This window comes from Bufo bufo, chromosome 9, assembly GCF_905171765.1.
Source record: "Bufo bufo chromosome 9, aBufBuf1.1, whole genome shotgun sequence".
Lineage (NCBI taxonomy): Eukaryota > Metazoa > Chordata > Amphibia > Anura > Bufonidae > Bufo > Bufo bufo.
In genome coordinates this window covers 84412226-84432254 of record NC_053397.1, presented here as the reverse complement: position 1 = coordinate 84432254, position 20029 = coordinate 84412226, and the positions used below count along the sequence as shown (strand labels likewise).

Sequence of the window (20029 nt, the reverse complement as noted above, 5' to 3'; positions counted from 1 at the left end):
CCAGATTCCACACAATGTGCCCGACTCCTGCCCTGCGCGACTCACTCACTGTCTAATTGTGAGTCAGCCAGACTCAGTCAGGGCAGAGCGAGCAGCAGGCGGCAGCTTCTCCTGGCAGCGGCGCAGGCTCTCTGATTTAAAGAGACCCCGCACTGCCTGAACAGCTCTGGCTGTGCTGCGGCCAATCAGTGAGCTGCGCGGCGGCGCCCGACGCTACGGTCCAGAGGAGTCAGACGCCTTATATTCTGGAGGGGCCTTATTATCGGGGAGGCCTTATTATCGGGGGGGTCTTATTTTCGGGGTATGCCTTATATTACAGCAAGAGGCAAAACTGGAAGTAGGTCTTATTTTCGGGGGAGGTCTTATTTTCGGGGAAACACAACTTAGACAACTTAAATCCCAACAAATCAAATCTAGGATCTCACATATACAAAATTCAGACTTTTTTATATGAATCTCTACAATCTCAAAGACACCATCACTTTGCCAGATAACTATGCTACTTTAGTTTCAGACTTCTTAGCGAAAGCCTCACTACACTCGCTCACTCCAGCCCAATTGTGTTATGCTTTTTCATAAGTGTATAAAACATTTATCTAAATATCTTAGTTATAGTGGATTTGATTATATACAGTTGCAATAAAAAGTATGTGAACCCTTTGGAATTATATGGATTTCTGCACAAATTGGTCATAAATGTGATCTGATCTTCATCTAAGTCACAATAGACAATCACAGTCTGCTTAAACGAATAACACACAAAGAATTAAATGTTACCATGTTTTTATTGAACACACCATGTAAACATTCACAGTGCAGGTGGAAAAAGTATGTGAACCCTTGGATTTAATAACTGGGTCCATAGCAGAGGAGGCACAGATATCTCTGTGAGAAAACAAGCATATAATTTTATTATCTATAACATAAATTTAGGAGTGTGAGAAACATTCAAAGGGGCGCCTAGAAGTCTGTCCTTAATTGGTAAGAAATGTCAGAATTGATCCCTCTAGCTTTGATTTAGGTTCTAGATGTCAAATGTATAGAATGCAAGATGAAGTCAGACTTGTATAGTTAACTCTTTATAGTATGATGCTAATAGCTTATACAACAGTAACACCTAGGTATAAGTAGGTGACATTTCAACAGGAGCAGAAGTGCATTCTGGGTGAAGTAGTGACATCACCACCCTTATCACATGTACACGCCTATCCGATAGTGATTGGAAAGTTCCAAACTAGGAAGTCAATACCAGGCTTGATAATTTATATTGCTACCCATTTTCCGAGATTTGTCATAGTTGTGTGTAGAGCAAGGGTTCGTATCTTTTATTAACGTTATTGAGTTTTTATATCTAAAATTGTGGTCAAGACGGATTGTATTATATTCTTATGTCTGAGAGGTACTGTGTATACGCTGATATTTGTGTTGGTGCCATCTTGTGGCGGATTTTGGGTACTACATTTTACTAACTATCATTGGTTTTATATTCATTGTTATTAATTGTATATAAATTATTGTATAATAAATCATTTATATTTTTGCATAGACGCTTGTACCTTGTTTTACTGATTGCACAATATAATTAACCGGTCAAGCTCTTTTTGAGGTATCATATATGTCCACCTCGAGGATCAAAATTATTAGAAATTTTTCTTTGATCCTTTCTTTTATATAAAGCCTTTTGCTTTATATCCCCGACAATTGGAAGCTTTAAACTGCCCTCTCACTGAATTCTAAATTCAGAAACTGATTTCTGCTCTCCCACAGGGGGAAAACCCCCCGGACCTGACGGTCTATCAAATGAATATTACAAGCAGTTCCCCTCCTTACTAACCCCCCACATATTATCTATTTTTAAACAGTGTATGATAGGTACTCCTTTCCCTATAGACATGTTACAGGATCTGATCATAACACTCCCTAAACCGGGCAAACCCAGCCATACTCCACAAAACTTTAGACCCATTTAACTGCTAAATTCGGATATCAAGATATTCGCGAAATTACTTGCCTCTAGACTATCCCCCATCCTTCCCTTGTTAATCAAAGCGGATCAAACTGGCTTTATTAAGGGACGATTATCTTCAGACAACATCCGTAGAGTACTAGATCTTTTTAACTACGCCGAATCACACAGATCCCCTCTCTTGGCGGTGACTCTGGATGCCGAGAAGGCGTTCGACCGTTTACACTGGCCGTTTGCCTTCTCGGTTCTAGATAGGATGGGTTTCCAGGGCCCTATTTTAGACTACTTTCACACTTGCGTTTGGTGCGGATCCGTTCAGATAATCAACCGTCTGCATCCGTTCAGAACGGATTCGTTTGTATTATCTTTAACATATCCAAGACGGATCAGTCTTGAACACCATTGAAAGTCAATGAAGGACGGATCCGTTTTCTATTGTGCCAGATTGTGTCATAGAAAACGGATCCGTCCCCATTGACTTGCATTGTGTGTCAGAACGGATCCGTTTGGTTCAGTTTCGTCAGACGGACACAAAAGGCGGCAAGCAGTGTTTTGGTGTCCGCCTCCAAAGCGTAATGGAGACAGAACGAAGGCAAACTGATGCATTCTGAGCGGATCCTTTTCCATTCAGAATGCATTAGGGCAAAACTGATCCATTTTGGACCGCTTGTGAGATCCCTGAACGGATCTCACAAACGGAAAGCCAAAACGCCATTGTGAAAGTAGCCTTAAGTGCCATATCTAGCCTATACTCTAACCCGACTGTGAAGGTTTTTGTAAACAGGGTGTTATCTACTAGCTTCCAAATCACTAATGGATCCCGTCAGGGCTGCCCACTCTCTCCCCTCCTTTTTATTTTAGTCTTGGAGCCTACGGAGCACAGATGGGATAAATGGTTTTGTTGTAGGCTCTACTACCCACACCATTTCACTATATGCAGATGACATTATACTCACCCTATCAAATCCATCCAAGTCCCTTGGGGAAGCACTGCAGGTTATCTCCCAGTTTGGTTCACTGTCCTATTATAAGGTTAACGAGTCAAAATCACAAGCACTTCCTATCAACATCCCCCTCTCTGAGATTAGACAACTGAAAGCTCTTTATCCCCTAGACTGGCAAACATCAGAGTTAACATATCTGGGAATTAGGCTTACTATCCCTAGCTCTCTCTTATATAAACAGAATTATGAGCCCCTCCTCTCCACCTTAGCTCCAGATCTTAATAGCTTTGCTATGAAAGAAATATCCTGGGTGGGTACTATAGCCTAATTTCAAAAGATGACTCTACCTAAACGTATATATATATATATATATATATATATATGTATTCAGAGCCCTCCCCATTCCTGTACCAGAATCCTTTTAAAAAAATCACATGCACTCCTGAATAAATACCTTTGGAAATTGGGGCGACACCGAATAGCTTAAAAATCTGATGACGCAGAGAAGGGGAGCGGGAGGACTGGGCCTTCCTCTATAAAAGATTATCACTGCGCTATAGGATTATTGTTCCTGAGGGAGTGGTGGAATGACTCATCTAACAAGCAGTGGATTCAAATTGAATCAGAGTCTATAAATAATTGATCTTTGAAAAACTTTCCTGTACAACTATTATGGAATCCCATACCTCCTAAAACCACATTACTCACAGTAGCATACGCTGGGATCCTATGGCAACGCTTCCACCGCTCTCATGGAGAACAGGGCAAATTTCCAAATAAATTGGTCTCAACCTACATTCCAGAAAGTAGCATTGAGGGTCTTGACCTCTCTGTTTGGCGTGCAGCGGGAGTTAATACCTTAGATCAGATTGTCCAAGGAAATTCATTGCTTCCTTTTGAGTCCCCTTCCACATCCCTCATAGGGAATTCTATAACTACTTAAGAGTGAGACACTATCATGATACTTGCTTAAAAACATCTCCAAAAGTTAACCCCGATATTATAAGACTTTTCCAAAACCCAATACTACATAAAAAAAATCCACAAGACTTAATCAGTGACAAAGCGACGTTTGTGAAATCTAAGCCCATTTTAGCGCGGGAATCAGATTTGGGACGAATATACCCGGAGGAGGAGTGGTCTCAGGCCATAGGTTTTCTCTCTTCCATTTTCAAATGTGTCACACACTATGAAGCAGGAGTGAAGACCCTCTTGAGATGGTATTTCACACCTGATAGGCTGAGTCGAATGTCGGCTTGTTGTTGGAGGGATTGTGGCTGCACTGGTAATCTGTACCATATTCTGTGGTTATGCCCTAAACTGGATAGCTACTGGCAAGTCTTTAACTTTGGTCTCCCAGATCACCTTAACCACAACATTACCTTCTCCAGTATTGGCTCTCTTATTTATGGGCATCCACCAATTCCACCGAGCTCATACAAACCTGATAGGCCATATTTTACTAAGCACCAAATTAGTTATCACTCGTCATTGGAAGTAAGCGACCCCTCCAACTATACAAAAAGTAATACTTGAACACCACCTGTAGATATGAAAGACACCTTCCACCTTCCATTATTGATCCCCGAAAGAGAGACAAGACCTGGGCGCCTTAGCTAACTCATCCACTTTATACCCCGTGAAGAGTAACCTATGCCTTTTATGATATTTCAAGACATTGCCACATTGCTTGAGAGAAATGTTCTTTACACCACGTTTATTTTAACATGCTGTATTTACCTTCTGAGGAAATGCAAACTGGAAGAACAATTTCCCCCCTCAGAAAGACCTATGTAACTGCCTTAATGTTATTGTTGGGGGACACCCCTGAGTATATTTTAGTGTTCCATGCACTTTCTCTCTCATTTGTACATTTACGCTGAAGTTAATCTCTATGATATAATGAACATATCTCATTGTCTTTTGATTATTTATTGGAAAACTTAATAAAAATGATTATTCATAAAAAAGCAGACAACCCTTTTAACAATCCCCAAAAAAGTTAATAAAAGTTAATCAATAAGTTATACAGTATGTACCCCAAAATGGTGTCAGTAAAAATACAATTTATCCCACAAAGTCCAAGCCCTCATTCATACATTTACATTGACAGAAAAATAAAAAGTTATGGATCTCGGAATGCCTTGCCAATTTTTGTTTTGCATGATTTTTTTTGTATAGGTCATAAACAAAAAAAGTAAATTGTAAATTTTTTTGGGGGACTTTAATACTGATGATCTATTTTCAGCATAGTCCATCAGTATGTGATCGGTGGGGTCCGACACCCAGGACCCCCGCCAATTAGCTGTTTGAGAAGAAGTACCGCGGCCATCTCTCAGCTTTATACATTCATCGGTCACATGATCTAGGCGCAGTTCAGCCCCATAGAAGTTAATGGGGCCGAGTGCGATACCAAGCGCAGTCGCTATACAATGTACGGTGCTTGGGAAGTTGCAAGAAGACCATGGCGCTCACAGGAGAGGTCATCAGAATTAAAGTCTTTGAAAACTTTTTTAAGGCATAGTTGTGGGTTTCAGCAATAAGGGCACATATGAAGTTTTAAAAGATCCAAATGAACCCCTAGGAGCAACAGGGGCATTGCCGCTACACCTAGACGCTCTACTGTATTTGCAACTACCGCACACCCCCCACTTTCATTGACAGGGACAGACTTGATCTGCTTGGCCCTGTCAAAGTGCAGAGGGTGCAGCAGTTGCAGAGAGAGCGGAGCCTCTAGGTATAACAGCAACACACCCGTTGCTCCTAGAGGCTCATTTGCATATATGTAAAACTAAATTTGTCTTAGCAATGCGGGCACATATGAACATGGGACCAACACAGATGCCTTCACATACAACAGGTCAGTTTCATAGGTACAAATCTGCTGATAGACGCCGAAATCTGCTTGGTACTTAAAGGGTTAATAACAGTGTATTAATAAATGGCTTTATGTGCTGTTCCCAGCACATATGGAGAAGAAAGGTATAGTGGTATATTTAAATGGTATATGTGTAGATGTACCAAAAAATGGCACCTACATCAAGGACCATTTGTTCCACAAAAAACAAAGCCCTATACAGCTATACTGAACAAAAAAATTAAAAAATTATGACCGCCAGAATGCAAAGAGGAAAATGTCCTGGTCTGTAAGGCCTAAATTGACCCAGTTCTCATGGAACGAATAGTCTTGATGACGTGCTTATAATTCAAGTATAGCTCTACTTCCAAGTTAAAATTTCCATTAAACATGAGGAAACTGCTTTTATAGTTAGGCCTTATTCACACGTCCATGTCCATGATGAAATCTGTGATGACATGGTCAGTGATTCATCCGTGAATATGTCCGTGTTTCAGTTTCTTGTCTTTCGCATTTCACAGACACTGCACTGCTGAAAATTACATTTCAAGGCATCTCCTATAAATGGTCAATGAAACATGGACTAATGAAACACGTCTATGTGGCATCTGTGTTGGGTTCATGTTTCTCCACAGACCCATATATTGGGCACAAAAAATAGAGCGTGCTTCCGTGTAGACACATTAAAATGAATGGGTATGTGTGCCGTCTGTGGAGAACACCGGCAGCACACATCTGTGAATCACTGACGTGTGAATAAGGCCTTATTGTGTCATTCCGCAGCTCTCTCTTCTGACTCCCCGTACACATCCGCGTTTGGTTTGGCTGAATGTATCTGTGTATTTAATGGGGAGAGAGGAGAAAGTCGCTGCCAGACACTTCTGGTGGCAGCTAATCTCCTGGGAGAACAAAAGGATCAGGCAAAAATATTCACTTTGCCTGATCCTTCTCTCCCCCGACACCATCTATCGGGTGGGAGAGTGCCTCCACACATTAAAGCACACCGTTTTTGCTGTGGTCTGCAGGATGTCTTTAAAACAAACAGCCTTGTAAATAAAATCTTCTTCACTGTCAGCTGGTGAATAAATTAGGGGGTAGGGCTTAGGCTACTTTCACACCTGCGTTAGGTGCGGATCCGTCTGGAATTTTTATTTTTTTTGTTCATGATAATGCAAACGGATCCGTTTTGACTTTACATTCAAAGTCAATGGGGGACGGATCCGTTTGAAGATTGAGCCATATTGTGTCAACTTCAAACGGATCCGTCCCCATTGACTTACATTGTAAGTCTGGACGGATCCGTTTGCCTCCGCACGGCCAGGTGGACACCCGAACGCTGCAAGATGCGTTCAGGGGTCCGCCTGCTGAGCGGAGGACAAACGGTGCCAAACTGATGCATTCTGAGCGGATCCGCATCCACTCAGAATGCATTAGGGCTGGACGGATCTGTTCGGGGCCGCTTGTGAGAGCCTTCAAACCGAACTCACAAGCGGAGCCCCGAACGCTAGTGTGAAAGTAGCCTTAAAGGGAGTCCGATACGTCATTTTCATTTCTAATTTAACTAACAACATTGCCCAACAGAAGATTGCAAACACATTCTAAACATACCCGTGTGTACTTTGTGTCCTTATTCCGTGTTTAGGAAAAGCGCTTTTAGGCTCCATTCACACGTCCACAATTTCGTTCCGCATTTTGCAAAACGGAATTGCGGACCCATTCATTTCTATGGGACAGCACGATGTGCTGCCCGGATACGGAATTCTGGATCCGCACTTCCGGGTCCGCAATTCCGTTCCCGAAAAAAATAGAACATGTCCTATTCTTGTCCGCAATTGCGGACAAGAATAGGCATTTTCTGTTATGTGCCAGCGATGTGCGGTCCGCAAAATGCGGAACGCACATCGCCGATGTCCGTGTTTTGCGGATCCGCAAAACACACACGGATGTGTGAATGGACCTCAGCATTTTTATTCTGCTGAAAAACGGCTCCCAAGTGCCCTGCTGAGCGAGTTTTGCTTTGGACACTTGGAATAGCAAACCCTGCCCAGCTGGGCACTTGGGAGCCGTTTTTCAGCAGAATAAAAATGCTTTTTCTGGACACAGACTAAAGACACACAGGAATGTTTGGAATGTGTTTGCACTCTTCTGTGGGGCAGTGCTGTTAGCTATATCGGTGAAAATAAGATGACAGACCCCTTTAACAATATTTATGTTGTACTGCAGAGAAGACAGAGGTGGGCTTCTCCTGCTGTCAGTAGTCATACAGCCAGGCACAGAATTATGGGAAGGAGGAGGGACATGGCAGATCTCCTATGTTCTTCATATATTTTATGACAAAAATTTAAATAAAAATTGTTGTTTTTATTGTGTTTCATTTTCTATTTTTAATCTTCCTTTAATAGTCATAGAATGCGTCCAGTAAGAAACCCAATTTCCTATTAATCATAGAAAAGCCTTAACACCTCAAAGTGGAACTTGGGAATACCTACCTTCAGCACTTGAGTCAAGGGTAAAGTCCTGGCTTTGGAGAATAGTTTCTACTACATCATCTGCATCAACTCGAGTAGCATCCACTCTTTTTAACTGTGACTCGACAGAGTCCTGTTTCACTGGAAGCCTATAGGCAAGGAGGACATGGTATTACTATGAACAGCTATTTACAGTGTCTTAGGAACCATTCATTCATCCTTGTTGCAATATTTAAAAGGCTCTAATGGGAGCTGAAACGCTGCAACGTGGTGGCCAAACAAGTTGGTCTATATAGTTAGGAGTGCGGCCTACCTCCTTTTGTGATTTCTGCTGATGATCAATGGGTTAAGGGGTCTATGGCTGGCATCCATTTCGGCTTTATTTCTGTATACAGCTCACAATTACCATTTCTATCAATATGTGATTTCCACCGATCTTATGAAACGTGCGATGATGCTGACAAACAATGGCATCTTTAGCGCACACGCCTGTCTTTTTTTCTTCCTTTAAAGGCTTTCTATCACCATACAATTGATTTAATTTAGCAGAAAACATTATTTAAGTATTTTAGCAATCATTACCTTTTTAATCTGTTGAATCATTACAAAAATATTAATTTTCATTCCTAAGTATTGCGCTCCTGGCATTGCTACTCATACCTATATTGTCAGTCCACGCTTGCGACTGTGACCCATGTGCGAAGCACGTGCGGTCAATTATCTAGTCTGTCACCGCACAGGCATGCCGTGGTAAGAATTGAGCGCCAGCTCTATAGCTGTACAGTGGAAAGCAGAGAGAAGAGACATCTAAATTTACCTAGACATGCTGCTAACAGTGACAGAATAGAGGATTGACCGCATACTCTCAGCCAGTGGATTGCAGTTGCATCCATAGATACACAAAGCGGGAATAGTACCGTTGGGGGTGCCAATCCTTAGGGTCAAATGTGAAACTATTTGTAACCATGTATCATTTTTAATTGATAATGTTTTCTGCAAAATGAAATATAAAATATATAAAATAGTATAATCTATCGTCACATCCCTTTAAGGGTTGAGAGAGATGGGACGGAGATTCTACTAAGGCTGATAAGAGATAAAACACTTTCATTTTTGTATAATGTTTAAACTGATAAAATAAAGAATACGGAGAGAAATCACATCAGGATGATGAGCCTTTCCAGGCGTCCATGTGATCATGATGTCCCTGTATAACGTCTCATTACTGTACCTGCTAAGCTTTTCGGAGGAAGACCCCTCTTCTTTAATATCCTGGTTGAATGTCGGAGCTTTGTTGCCGTCATCTTCATTTGGTTCTGGAATACTCCCAATACCAGTGGACGCGCTACCGACCGATGTGTTCCTCCGATGGCTCAACTCGGACAAACTGGAAGACCGGGAGTGGCCGGTGCTGTATCCTGAATTGAGGAAAACACGGAATATGAAATTATATTTGTGGCTTTATTTATTTTAGCTTCATGTCCTTTTTTTTTATGGACTGTGAAAAATATCTTTCTGATATAATATGAGTCACAAATTCTAAGCCTTCCGCATTTGCTGGAGATGGGAAATGTAATTAGAATGATTCACTTAAGCAGCAATTTCAGCGTCTGATTATTCATGCAGACTGGAACAAATGCAAAATCACATTATAAAACCAATAGGGCTGATCCCACTTGTACGCGATCACACAGTGGAGATGTTATAGCAGAGAACAAGCCAATCCCAAATGTTCCATTACATTCAGCTCATTCTCCCAATGCAACAGAAGTGGATGCTGAACACAAAGAAAAAAATGGCATCATCACTGAAGTGCATTAAAGACAGTAAGAGCAGCGCAACAACCACCTAAAGTGCAAGCCCGGTACATGATCCAAATCACATGCTGCAACTCTTACACAACAGAAATTGCACTGTAGCTTTATTTTCCTCACACTTCAATATAAATTGAAGGGGTTGTCCAGAGCTTAAAGGGATTCTGTCACTTCGTTTTAGCCTATAGAGATGCGGACATGCACGGCTAGATCGCCGCTAGCATGTCCGCAATATACCTGTCCCATAGCGCTGTGTGCTTTTATTGTGCTTAAAAAATGATTTTAGAGATATGTAAATGAGCCTGGTAAGGTGCACAAGGGGCCGTACTAACCTTCTTGGAGCCCAGCCACGCCCCCTGTGAAGGAGCCCAGCACCGCCTGCGTCCTCCGAATCTACTCCTTTCTTCACAGTTAAATTGCCGTAATCTCGCGATGCGCGAGTTGGCGCATGCGCAGTGCCGATATAGTGTTCCTTCCATGTGCTGGCATCAACCTCAGGGAAGGAACTGCGCATGCGCGAGCTCCAGCATCGCGAGATTACGGCAATCTAACTGTGAAGAAAGGAGGGGATTCGGAGGACGCAGGCGGTGCTGGGCTCCTTCACAGGGGGACGTGGCTGGGCACGAAGAAGGCGATCTAGCCGTGCATGTCCGCAGCTCTATAGGCTAAAACGAGGTGACAGAATCCCTTTAAATAGGTTTTCAGAGATTTATTTTATTTTTTTACTGATGATGTATTGTCAGGATAGGTCATCAGTATCTGATCGCTGGGGGTCCAACACCTGGAACCCCCCACGATCACTTGTTCGAGAAGGCAGTGGCGCTCTAATGAGGCCTTCTCTCTGCTTTTCCTAGGCTAGTGATGTGGCCAAGCACAGCCGCTATACTATGTACTCCGCAGCGCCTGGTCTACTATGAAGAGGCCGTAGTACTCGTCTGTGCCCGAATCAGACAGCTGATCGCCAGGGGTACCAAGAGTCAGACCTCCACAGACCAGCTCCTACGCATAGGCCATTAATATTTAATTTCTGGGAAACTCCTTAAATAGTAAAAATTCTGAGATAGTTGCACTTCTAGGAAAGTGACTGATCTAGGTTATGCTAAAAGTGCAACTAAAACAAAATATAGAGTGTGTGTACTGTATATATAGATATATATATTTTTTTATTATGTTGCAAAATCAAGGTAATTACCGTATAAGAAAGGATTTTGTTACTTTAACAATATGTTCGCTCAAGAAAAATGATTGTTTAAAGTAAAACAACATGGTATATTTAGAAAAGTATATATAAAGCATTTCCCATAGTGTAATAAAATTACATATAAAATACATATTGTATATTGTAGGAAGGCGCAGGGGTCCGTCATTGACGGAAGGTACGTGTCACCGAGGTTCCTGGCCTCGGTGAGATAGGAACCGGTAGTTTAGTGTCTCAGCAGCAGCTAGGCTGGCTGACAGTGTTTTTACTTAGTGTGGCTGTAAAGCCGATCCGGGCCGGTTCTTATTGGGAGCAGCCAAAGAGCAGGGTGGGTGGCTGTTCCCCACGTTCCAGGCCAGGTTTTGGGCTGGGAATAAAAACCCAGTCAGCAGTCACAGCTGTGTGTGGATTACCCTGCATTTTCATAGTGGAGCTGTGAAGCACTGTGGTCTTGGGTTCCAACCAGTTGGTAGCGTGCTGGAGAGCCGCACGCTGAAAATCAGGCGCCCTAAAGCTTGCTGTGGACGGCTGTGGATTGCCATGGACAAAACAGTCTGCCAGGTGACACGTTTGTGCTGTGGACTTTATGTGGTGCGAATTAACACCAGGACTCTGCACAGTGTTGTTTTTGCTTTATTGCTTTTTGTGTGAATAAACACTAAAGTTTTGCTTTACTACCGTGTTCTTGCCTCTGTACTGTGTCCGCTTACCCTGCCTACCAGAGCGAATCCCTACACTATACATTGCATAACATAAACCATAAAGCATGCTGTAAAAAAACAATGTCTCTAAATGCTGTTAATATCTCAGGCAAGATGGCGGCCCCCATAATCATGTTCAAGGATCAGGATAAAAAAAATAAAAATTACAATCAGAAGATAAAAAGAGAAAAAGGTTGTGTGTTGCCATCTGGTTTTAAAGGGCAGGAAAAAATATATAGGCAACACATTCCCTTTAAATGATGGTTCCAGCAGTATTAGTATTACTATTTGTAAGGAAAATCATCTATATGGAGAAATCCCAACGATACGTGTTTGTTTTGCAAGCCAGGTTCTAGTCAATGTCATATGCAAAGCAGGGAAAATGCAAAGTTGAAGGCAAATTTTCACAATTCAACCAACTCCAAGACTGCAAACAGGAAACATTTCTATCTAATGGGATAAGTATGGCATAAGTGGCACTCGGTGCTCTTACTACAAGTGTGACAAGCTTTTATCTCACATGTCCTTAACACAAACAGTGGTATTCAGCTTTGTGTTCTCCATGGCTGTCAACTGTTGTAAGTGACGAATGTAATACCAGACTACATATGAATCTCGGTTACCACACCTTTTTTAAATATATTAGGCAAAAGGTTCAATTTAAACTTCTACCCTGCAAGCAGAAAACAAAGGCTTCAGAACGGTGTCAGTAGTTATTGTACATTTTAGCTATTGGATACACAAATCCTTTCTGCAGATAGCTAAGGGGTTTTCCAGTTTCATAATTCCATTTTTTTAAATCTGCATTTTTTTTTTGCCTCACATACCTTTTTTTTCCAGTCAGCACTTTCCTTCCCCCTTTTTCAGCATCACTGCTCCTGGCAGGATGTTTACATGCAGAACTTCCTGTTTACATCAGCTTCCTACTAAGTTTTCTAACCAAACCCAGCATGCTTTGCTTTGTAATTTTCCTCAGGGCTTGCTCCGCCTGGCACACTGTTCTATCTGCAAAATTCACACACCCTACAACTCCCCTCCCCTTGTTAGCCATGCAGTGCAAGCCCTGTGAAACATTACAGTATAAAGCATGCTGGGATTGGTTAAACGTTCCAGCAGGAAGCTGATGAAAACAGGAAGTTCTGCATGTAAACTTCCTGCCACGATGCAGTGATGCAGAGAATGGGGTTAGGAAAATGCTGACCTGAAAAACAGTTATAGTGGGCAAAAATGTGCAGTGCTTGGGTTACTCTGGGCAGATAAAAAATGTCATTATGAAACCGGAAAACTCCTTAAAGCAGTGCTGTCAGGGTGCTCCAATGTGTTTTTGAATATATTTCTTCTTTTTAGCTTAATTTCTGTGTTTCTGCAGTGTCTAGATGTTACGTTGTAGTGATGAAATCACAATCACATAATACTGTTGGAAAATGAATAGTTTCTAGGCTACGGTTTTAATTTCTAGACGAAGAATGCCATGTTGGTATATATATATTTTTTTGTGTTTAGGCCACCCTTTTCAAAACCACAGCTTTGAAAAGTGTACCACCACCATGTCATGTGTATGTACGCGGGGGAACCCATGTGCAGGCCATTATACCATACTTACATACCTTAAAAGGATAAAATAGACTTCTTATGTTGTATCAGTGAGAACAAATACACACCATGTCTCCATAATGATAGCAAAAGTGCCTCCACTCACAAGACTAGCAGGGGGAGCCATTAACAGCGCCAGCAGAGTTCCCCTTAGTTTACAGTTGCAAGCTTCCATTCACACAGCCAGAGAATAAAATGATAAAATTCAGATTGCCTGCAGCCACCACAAAGAGGATCTTAAAGTATAACTGTCATTTTTAAAAACATTTCGTAATGTGTAGGAACAGTGATACTGACCATTTTTTGTAATATACTTTAATTACTGAAATTGTACATTTCTATTAGAAAAACAGCTCTAAAGTGGCCCATTTTGAGCGTTAGCAACGCTCCTCTGTCTTCTGTTTATATAACTGTGGAGACTTGCGTCACACGAACTGTGTTATGTAAACAGAAGACAGAGGAGTGTTGCTAAGGATCAAAATGGGCCACTTTAACCCGTAGAGGACCCGCGCCGTACATGTACGGCGCAGATGTCCGTGACTTAAGGACCAGCGCCGTACATGCATGGCGCTGTGATCGGGAGGGTGCAGGAGATGCGCCTTCCCGATTCGCGGCAGGGGTCCATCAGTCTCTGATAGCTGGACCCTTGCTGCATGCGCCGGCATCGGTGAAATCACAGAAGCCGGCGCATTAACCCTTGATGTGCCACAGTCAGCGCTGACTGCAGCACGTGCGATGTCTGTGCGGGGTTAGGATGGCAGGGAAGACAGCCTGATGACTTCCTTAGGCATCGTGGCTGCCTTCCGGGAGAGCCTGTGAAATCCAGTCTGTAATACACATATAGCCAATGCATTACAATACAGAAGTATTGTGATACATTGTAAAGGGGATCAGACCCCCAAAAGTTGAAGCCCCAGAGTGGGACAAAAAATAAAGTGTAAAAAAAAGTAAAAAAAAAAGAAAGTTTTACAAAAAAATTAAGTTTCAACTAAAAAAAAAAAATCCTTTCCCCAAAATAAAGTTAAAAACAAAAATTGTAAAAATAGGGAAAAAAAAGAAAAGTAGACAAATTAGGCATCGCCGCGTCTGTATCGACCGGCTCTATAAAAATATCACATGACCTAACCCTTCAAATGAACACTATCAAAAAAATTAAATAAAAACTGCTAAAAAAAATTTTTTTTGTCACCTTAAATCACAAAAAGTGCAACACCAAGCAATCAAAATGGCGAATGCCCCCCAAAATAGTACCAATCTAACCATCACCTCATCCCGCAAAAAATGATACCCTAAGACATAGGTGTCAAACTCTGGCCCGCGGGCCAAATTTGGCCCGCAGTGTAATTATATTTGGCCCGCGAGGCTATACCAAATGACTACTAGAGCTAGCCCGCCGGTATTATACAGCGCATTCATTCATCGCTAATACTACAAATCCCATAATGCCTTGCTGATGTTTTGGCGCGTCAATAAGGACAGGTCCCAGAAACGCCCTCTCCTGTGTGACAGAAGTCATAGCGATCTCAAGCTACAACTGTCACTGTGGAACCCCTTCCCAAAAATGGCAAAAAGAAAGGCAGACAACAGGAACTTTCTGGACAGGTGGGAGACAGAATATCTGTTTACATATGTAAAAGACAGACCTGTTTGTCTGATTTGTGGAGTCAACGTGGCTATAACTAAGGAGTACAACATTCGACGACACTATGAAACAAAACACCATGACAAGTACAAGGACCTGGACATGACTCAAAAGAGCCAGAAAGTGGAGGAGATAAAAAGAAGTTTGGTTTCACAACAGAATATGTTCAAAAAAGCCACATCACAAAGTGAGACTGCTGTAAAAGCTAGTTATATTGTAGCAGTAGAGATCGCAAAATCAGCCCGGCCCTTTAATGAGGGAGAGTTTGTGAAAAAGTGCATGTTGAAAGTTTGTGACATCGTGTGCCCAGAGAAAAAGCAAGCCTTTTCAAACGTGAGCCTGAGCAGAAACACAGTAGCTGATCGCACATGTGATCTTGCCACCAATCTGTATGACCAGCTTTTGGAAAAGGGAAAAGATTTCGTTGCATTCTCCCTTGCTGTGGATGAGAGCAGCGACGCATCTGATACTGCTCAGCTGTCAGTCTTCATCCGTGGAGTGGACTCAAATATGTGTGTTACGGAGGAGCTATTGGGATTCAAATCAATGCATGGCACAACCACAGGAAAGGAAATCTTTGAGGAGGTTTCCAAATGCGTAACTGAAATAAAGCTGTCGTGGGATAAACTCGTGGGATTAACGACAGATGGTGCGCCAGCGATGTGCGGTAAAACAAGTGGACTGGTGGGCAGGGTCCGGGAGAAGATGCAGGAAGAGAACTGTGCAGGTGAACTAACTGTTTATCACTGCATCATACATCAGGAATCACTGTGTGGCAAAGCCCTAAAGATGGAACATGTTATGACCACAGTAACACAAGTAGTTAACTTTATAAGAGCCAAAGGTCTGAATCACCGCCAGTTTAAGTCTTTTCTGGAGGAGTGTGGTTCGGCGTATTCAGACGTGCCGTATCACACAGAGGTGAGATGGTTAAGCCGAGGAAAAGTACTGAATAGATGTTTTGAGCTGCATGAGGAAATATGTCAGTTTCTGGAAAGCAAAGGGAAGGACACAGCAGAGCTTCGGGAGAAAAAGTTTCTGTGTGAGCTGGCCTTTCTGTGTGACATCTCGAGCCAACTCGATGCGCTGAACCTGCAGCTTCAGGGGTGCGGGCGCATCATCACAGACATGTACGCTGCAGTGAGGGCTTTTAAAACTAAACTGTGCCTGTGGGAGAATCAGATGCTGCAAGGAAACCTTGGCCATTTTCCCTGCTGCCAAACCATGAAAACGCAGTTCTTTACCAACTTGTTCCCATGCGCACAGTTTGCTGAAAAACTCAGTGTACTCGGCGCTGAGTTTAGCCGGCGATTTGCCGACTTTGATGTCCAGAAATGTAGGTTTGAACTGCTCAGTAATCCCTTCGCAGTTAATGTGGAAAACGCACCAACCAACCTCCAAATGGAGCTAATCGAACTCCAGTGTAATGACACGCTGAAGTCAAAGTATGATGCTGTGGGCGCCGCACAGTTTCCACAGTTCATCCCTGACACAATGCCTCAGCTCCGCACCCAAGCTGCTCAGATGCTCTCCATGTTCGGCAGCACTTATCTATGTGAGCAACTTTTCTCCTCGATGAAGATGACCAAAACATCTCACAGGAGACGTCTGACTGATGAACACCTTCGCTCGATACTGAGGATTTCCTCAGCTCAAAGCCTGAGCCCAGACATTGATGAACTATCATCCAAGAAGAGATGCCAGGTATCTGGCTTGGGCACATCAGATTAGATCAGTGTGCAGCAAACTGAGCAATAATTAATGTTTTCTTTATGCACTTTTTCTTGCTACTCCAAGACATGGGCTTGAATGGTTGATTGATTTTATTATTGTTATTTTATTTAAAAAATTATTATTATTTATTATTATTTAAATCTTATTTAATAAATTAATATGCTTGTTCCATATTCAATGTTAAAGCAAATCTTGTTTGGGTCCATGTTAAAAGGTTCATTTGTTCAATGCTGGCCCGCGACTTTGTTCAAGTTTTACATTTTGGCCCACTGTGTATTTGAGTTTGACACCCCTGCCCTAAGACAATTGCCCAAAAAATAAAAAACTTTGGCTCTCAGACAATGGAGACACAAAAATATGATTTTTTGTTTCTAAAATGATATAATTGTGTAAAAATTACATGAATAAAAAAAGTTGACATATTAGGTATCGCCGCGTCCGTAAGAACCTGCTCTAGAAAAATATCACATGACCTAACCCCTCAGATGAACACCGTAAAAAAAAAAAAATTTAATGGTGTAAAAAAAGCCATTTGCACCCCAAAATAGTGCCAATCAAACAGTCATCTCATCCCGCAAAAATGATACCCTACCCTATCTAAGACAATTGCCCAAAAACTGAAAAAACTATGGCTCTTAGAATATGGAGACACTAAAATATGCTTTTTTTGGTTTCAAAAATGATATCATTGATCACCACATGATCTAACCTATCAGATAAACGTTGTAAATAAGAAAAAATAAAAACGGTGCCAAAACAGCTATTTTTTCAAAAAAAGTGTAATATAGAGCAACCAAAAATCATATGTACCCTAAAATAGTACCAACAAAACTGCCACCTTATCCCGTAGTTTCCAAAATGGGGTGACTTTTTTGGAGTTTCTACTCTAAGGGTGCATCAGGGTGGCTTCAAATGGGACATGAGGTAAAAAAAACAGTCCAGCAAAATCTGCCTTCCAGAAACCCTATGGCGTTCCTTTCCTTGTGCGCCCTACCGTGTGCCCGTACAGCAGCTTACGACCACATATGGGGTGTTTCTGTAAACTACAGAATCAGGGCCATAAATATTGAGTTCTGTTTGGCTGTTAACCCTTGCTTTCTAACTGGAAAAAATGGATTAAAATGGAAAATCTGCCAAAAAAGTAAAATTTTGAAATGTTATCTCTATTTTCCATTAATTCTTGTGAAACACCTAAAGGGTTAACAAAGTTTGTAAAATCAGTTTTGAATACCTTGAGGGGTGTAATTTCTAAAATGTGGTCATTTTTTGATGGTTTCTATTATGTAAGCCTCACAAAGTGACTTCAGACCTGAACTGGTCCTTAAAAAGTGGGTTTTGGAAATTTTCAGCAAAATTGAAAGATTTGCTTTTAAACTTGTAAGCCTTCTAACGTCCCCAAAAAATAAAATGTCATTCACAAAATTATCCAAACATGAAGTAGACATATGGGGGATGTAAAGTAATAACTATTTTGAATTTTTCTTATAAATAAAAATATGTTTTTTTTACTCAATTTTACCACTGTCATAAAGTACAATATGTGACGAGAAAACAATCTCAGAAAAGCCTGGATAAGTAAAAGTGTCTTAAAGTTATCACCACATAAAGTGACATGTCAGATTTGCAAAAAATGGCCTGGTCCTTAAGGGTGAAAAATGGCAAGATCCTTAAGGGGGTTAAAGCTATTTTTCTAATAGAAATGTATAATTTCATAATTAAAGTATATTACATCCTGACCCATTCACTTCAATGGGTCTCTGTACATGAGCGGGGGTTTTTTCATGCATCAGTTCTGCGTTGCGTGAAAAACGCAGCATGTTCTATATTCTGCGTTTTTCACGCAGCCCTGGCCCCATAGAAGTGAATGGGGCTTTAGTGAAAAACACATTGCACCCAGAAGCAAGTGCGGATGCAATGCGTTTTTCACTGATGGTTGCTAAGAGATGTTGTTTGTAAACCTTCAGTTTTTTATCACGCGCGTGAAAAATGCATCAAAACACATTACACCCGCACGGAAAAAACGGAACAACTGAACACAATCGCAGACAAAACCGACTGATTTGCTTGCAAAATGGTGCGAGTTTCACTGAACTTAGCCTGAACGCATCCGGACCTAATCAGTCACGCTCGTGTGAAGGAGGCCTAAGGCCTAATCGCTAAATTCTAAAATATTCTGATCAATTAGCATACATTAATGGAGTTAAAGGGGTTGTGCAGCGCTACAATATTTATAGGATAGGCCATCAATATCAGATCTGTTGGTGTCCGACACTCAGCACCCCAGCCGATCAACTATTTGAAGAGATAGCGGCGCTCGTGCAACTGCTGCTTCCTCTCCAAGATTGCTCTTTTGTAGAGGCGGAGCAGTGTAATTACCCTCCGCTGCCACTGTACAGGAGTGGATCGCCTATTGCCGATGCTTGCTGCAGGTAAACAGGCCTCTAGTTTAGACTCTATGGGATACATAAAAGATTCAAAATCCTCATAAAATGGTAGATATTTTTAAGAATGATGATGGGATCTGCAAGAATTTAAGGCCATGTTCACACAGCAATCAATTTTATATAGCTTTGTTTTACATTCATGTTTTTAGTCTACTTTCACACTGGCGTTTTGGTTTCCGTCTGTGAGATCCGTTCAGGGCTCTCACAAGCGGTCCAAAACTGATCAGTTTTGCCCTAATGCATTCTGAATGGAAAAGGATTCGCTCAGAATGCATCAGTTTTCCTCTGTTCTGTCTCCGTTCCGCTTTGGAGGCGGACACCAAAACGCTTTTGGTGTCCGTCTGACGAAACTGAGCCAAACGGATCCGTCCTGACACACAATGTAAGTCAATGGGGACGGATCCGTTTTCTCTGACACAATCTGGCACAATAGAAAACGGATCTGTCCTCCATTGACTTTCAATGGTGTTCAAGACGGATCCGTTTTGGCTATGCTAAAGATAATACAAACGGATCCTTTCTGAAACGGATGCAGACATTTGTATTATCTGAACGGATTCGTCTGTGCAGATCCATGAAGGATCCGCACCAAATGCGAGTGTGAAAGTAGCCTTAATCGTAATGTCAATGGCACTGTGATCCTGATTTTCCTTTAGGTATTGCAACAT

The 20029-nt window shown here is 41.8% G+C and overlaps 1 protein-coding gene across 2 annotated transcripts in view; it reads right to left on the bottom strand.

Moving 5' to 3' along the window:
• Nucleotides 1-20029, bottom strand: part of FAM102B (family with sequence similarity 102 member B) — an 85032-nt gene that overhangs the window by 11118 nt on the left and 53885 nt on the right. For both annotated transcript variants that reach the window (XM_040407563.1, XM_040407562.1), the window contains 2 exons: nucleotides 9467-9653; nucleotides 8257-8384 (listed from right to left, as the gene is read on the bottom strand). In XM_040407563.1, the coding sequence (XP_040263497.1) occupies nucleotides 8257-8384; nucleotides 9467-9653 (315 nt within the window). The remainder of the gene's footprint in view (nucleotides 1-8256; nucleotides 8385-9466; nucleotides 9654-20029) is intronic.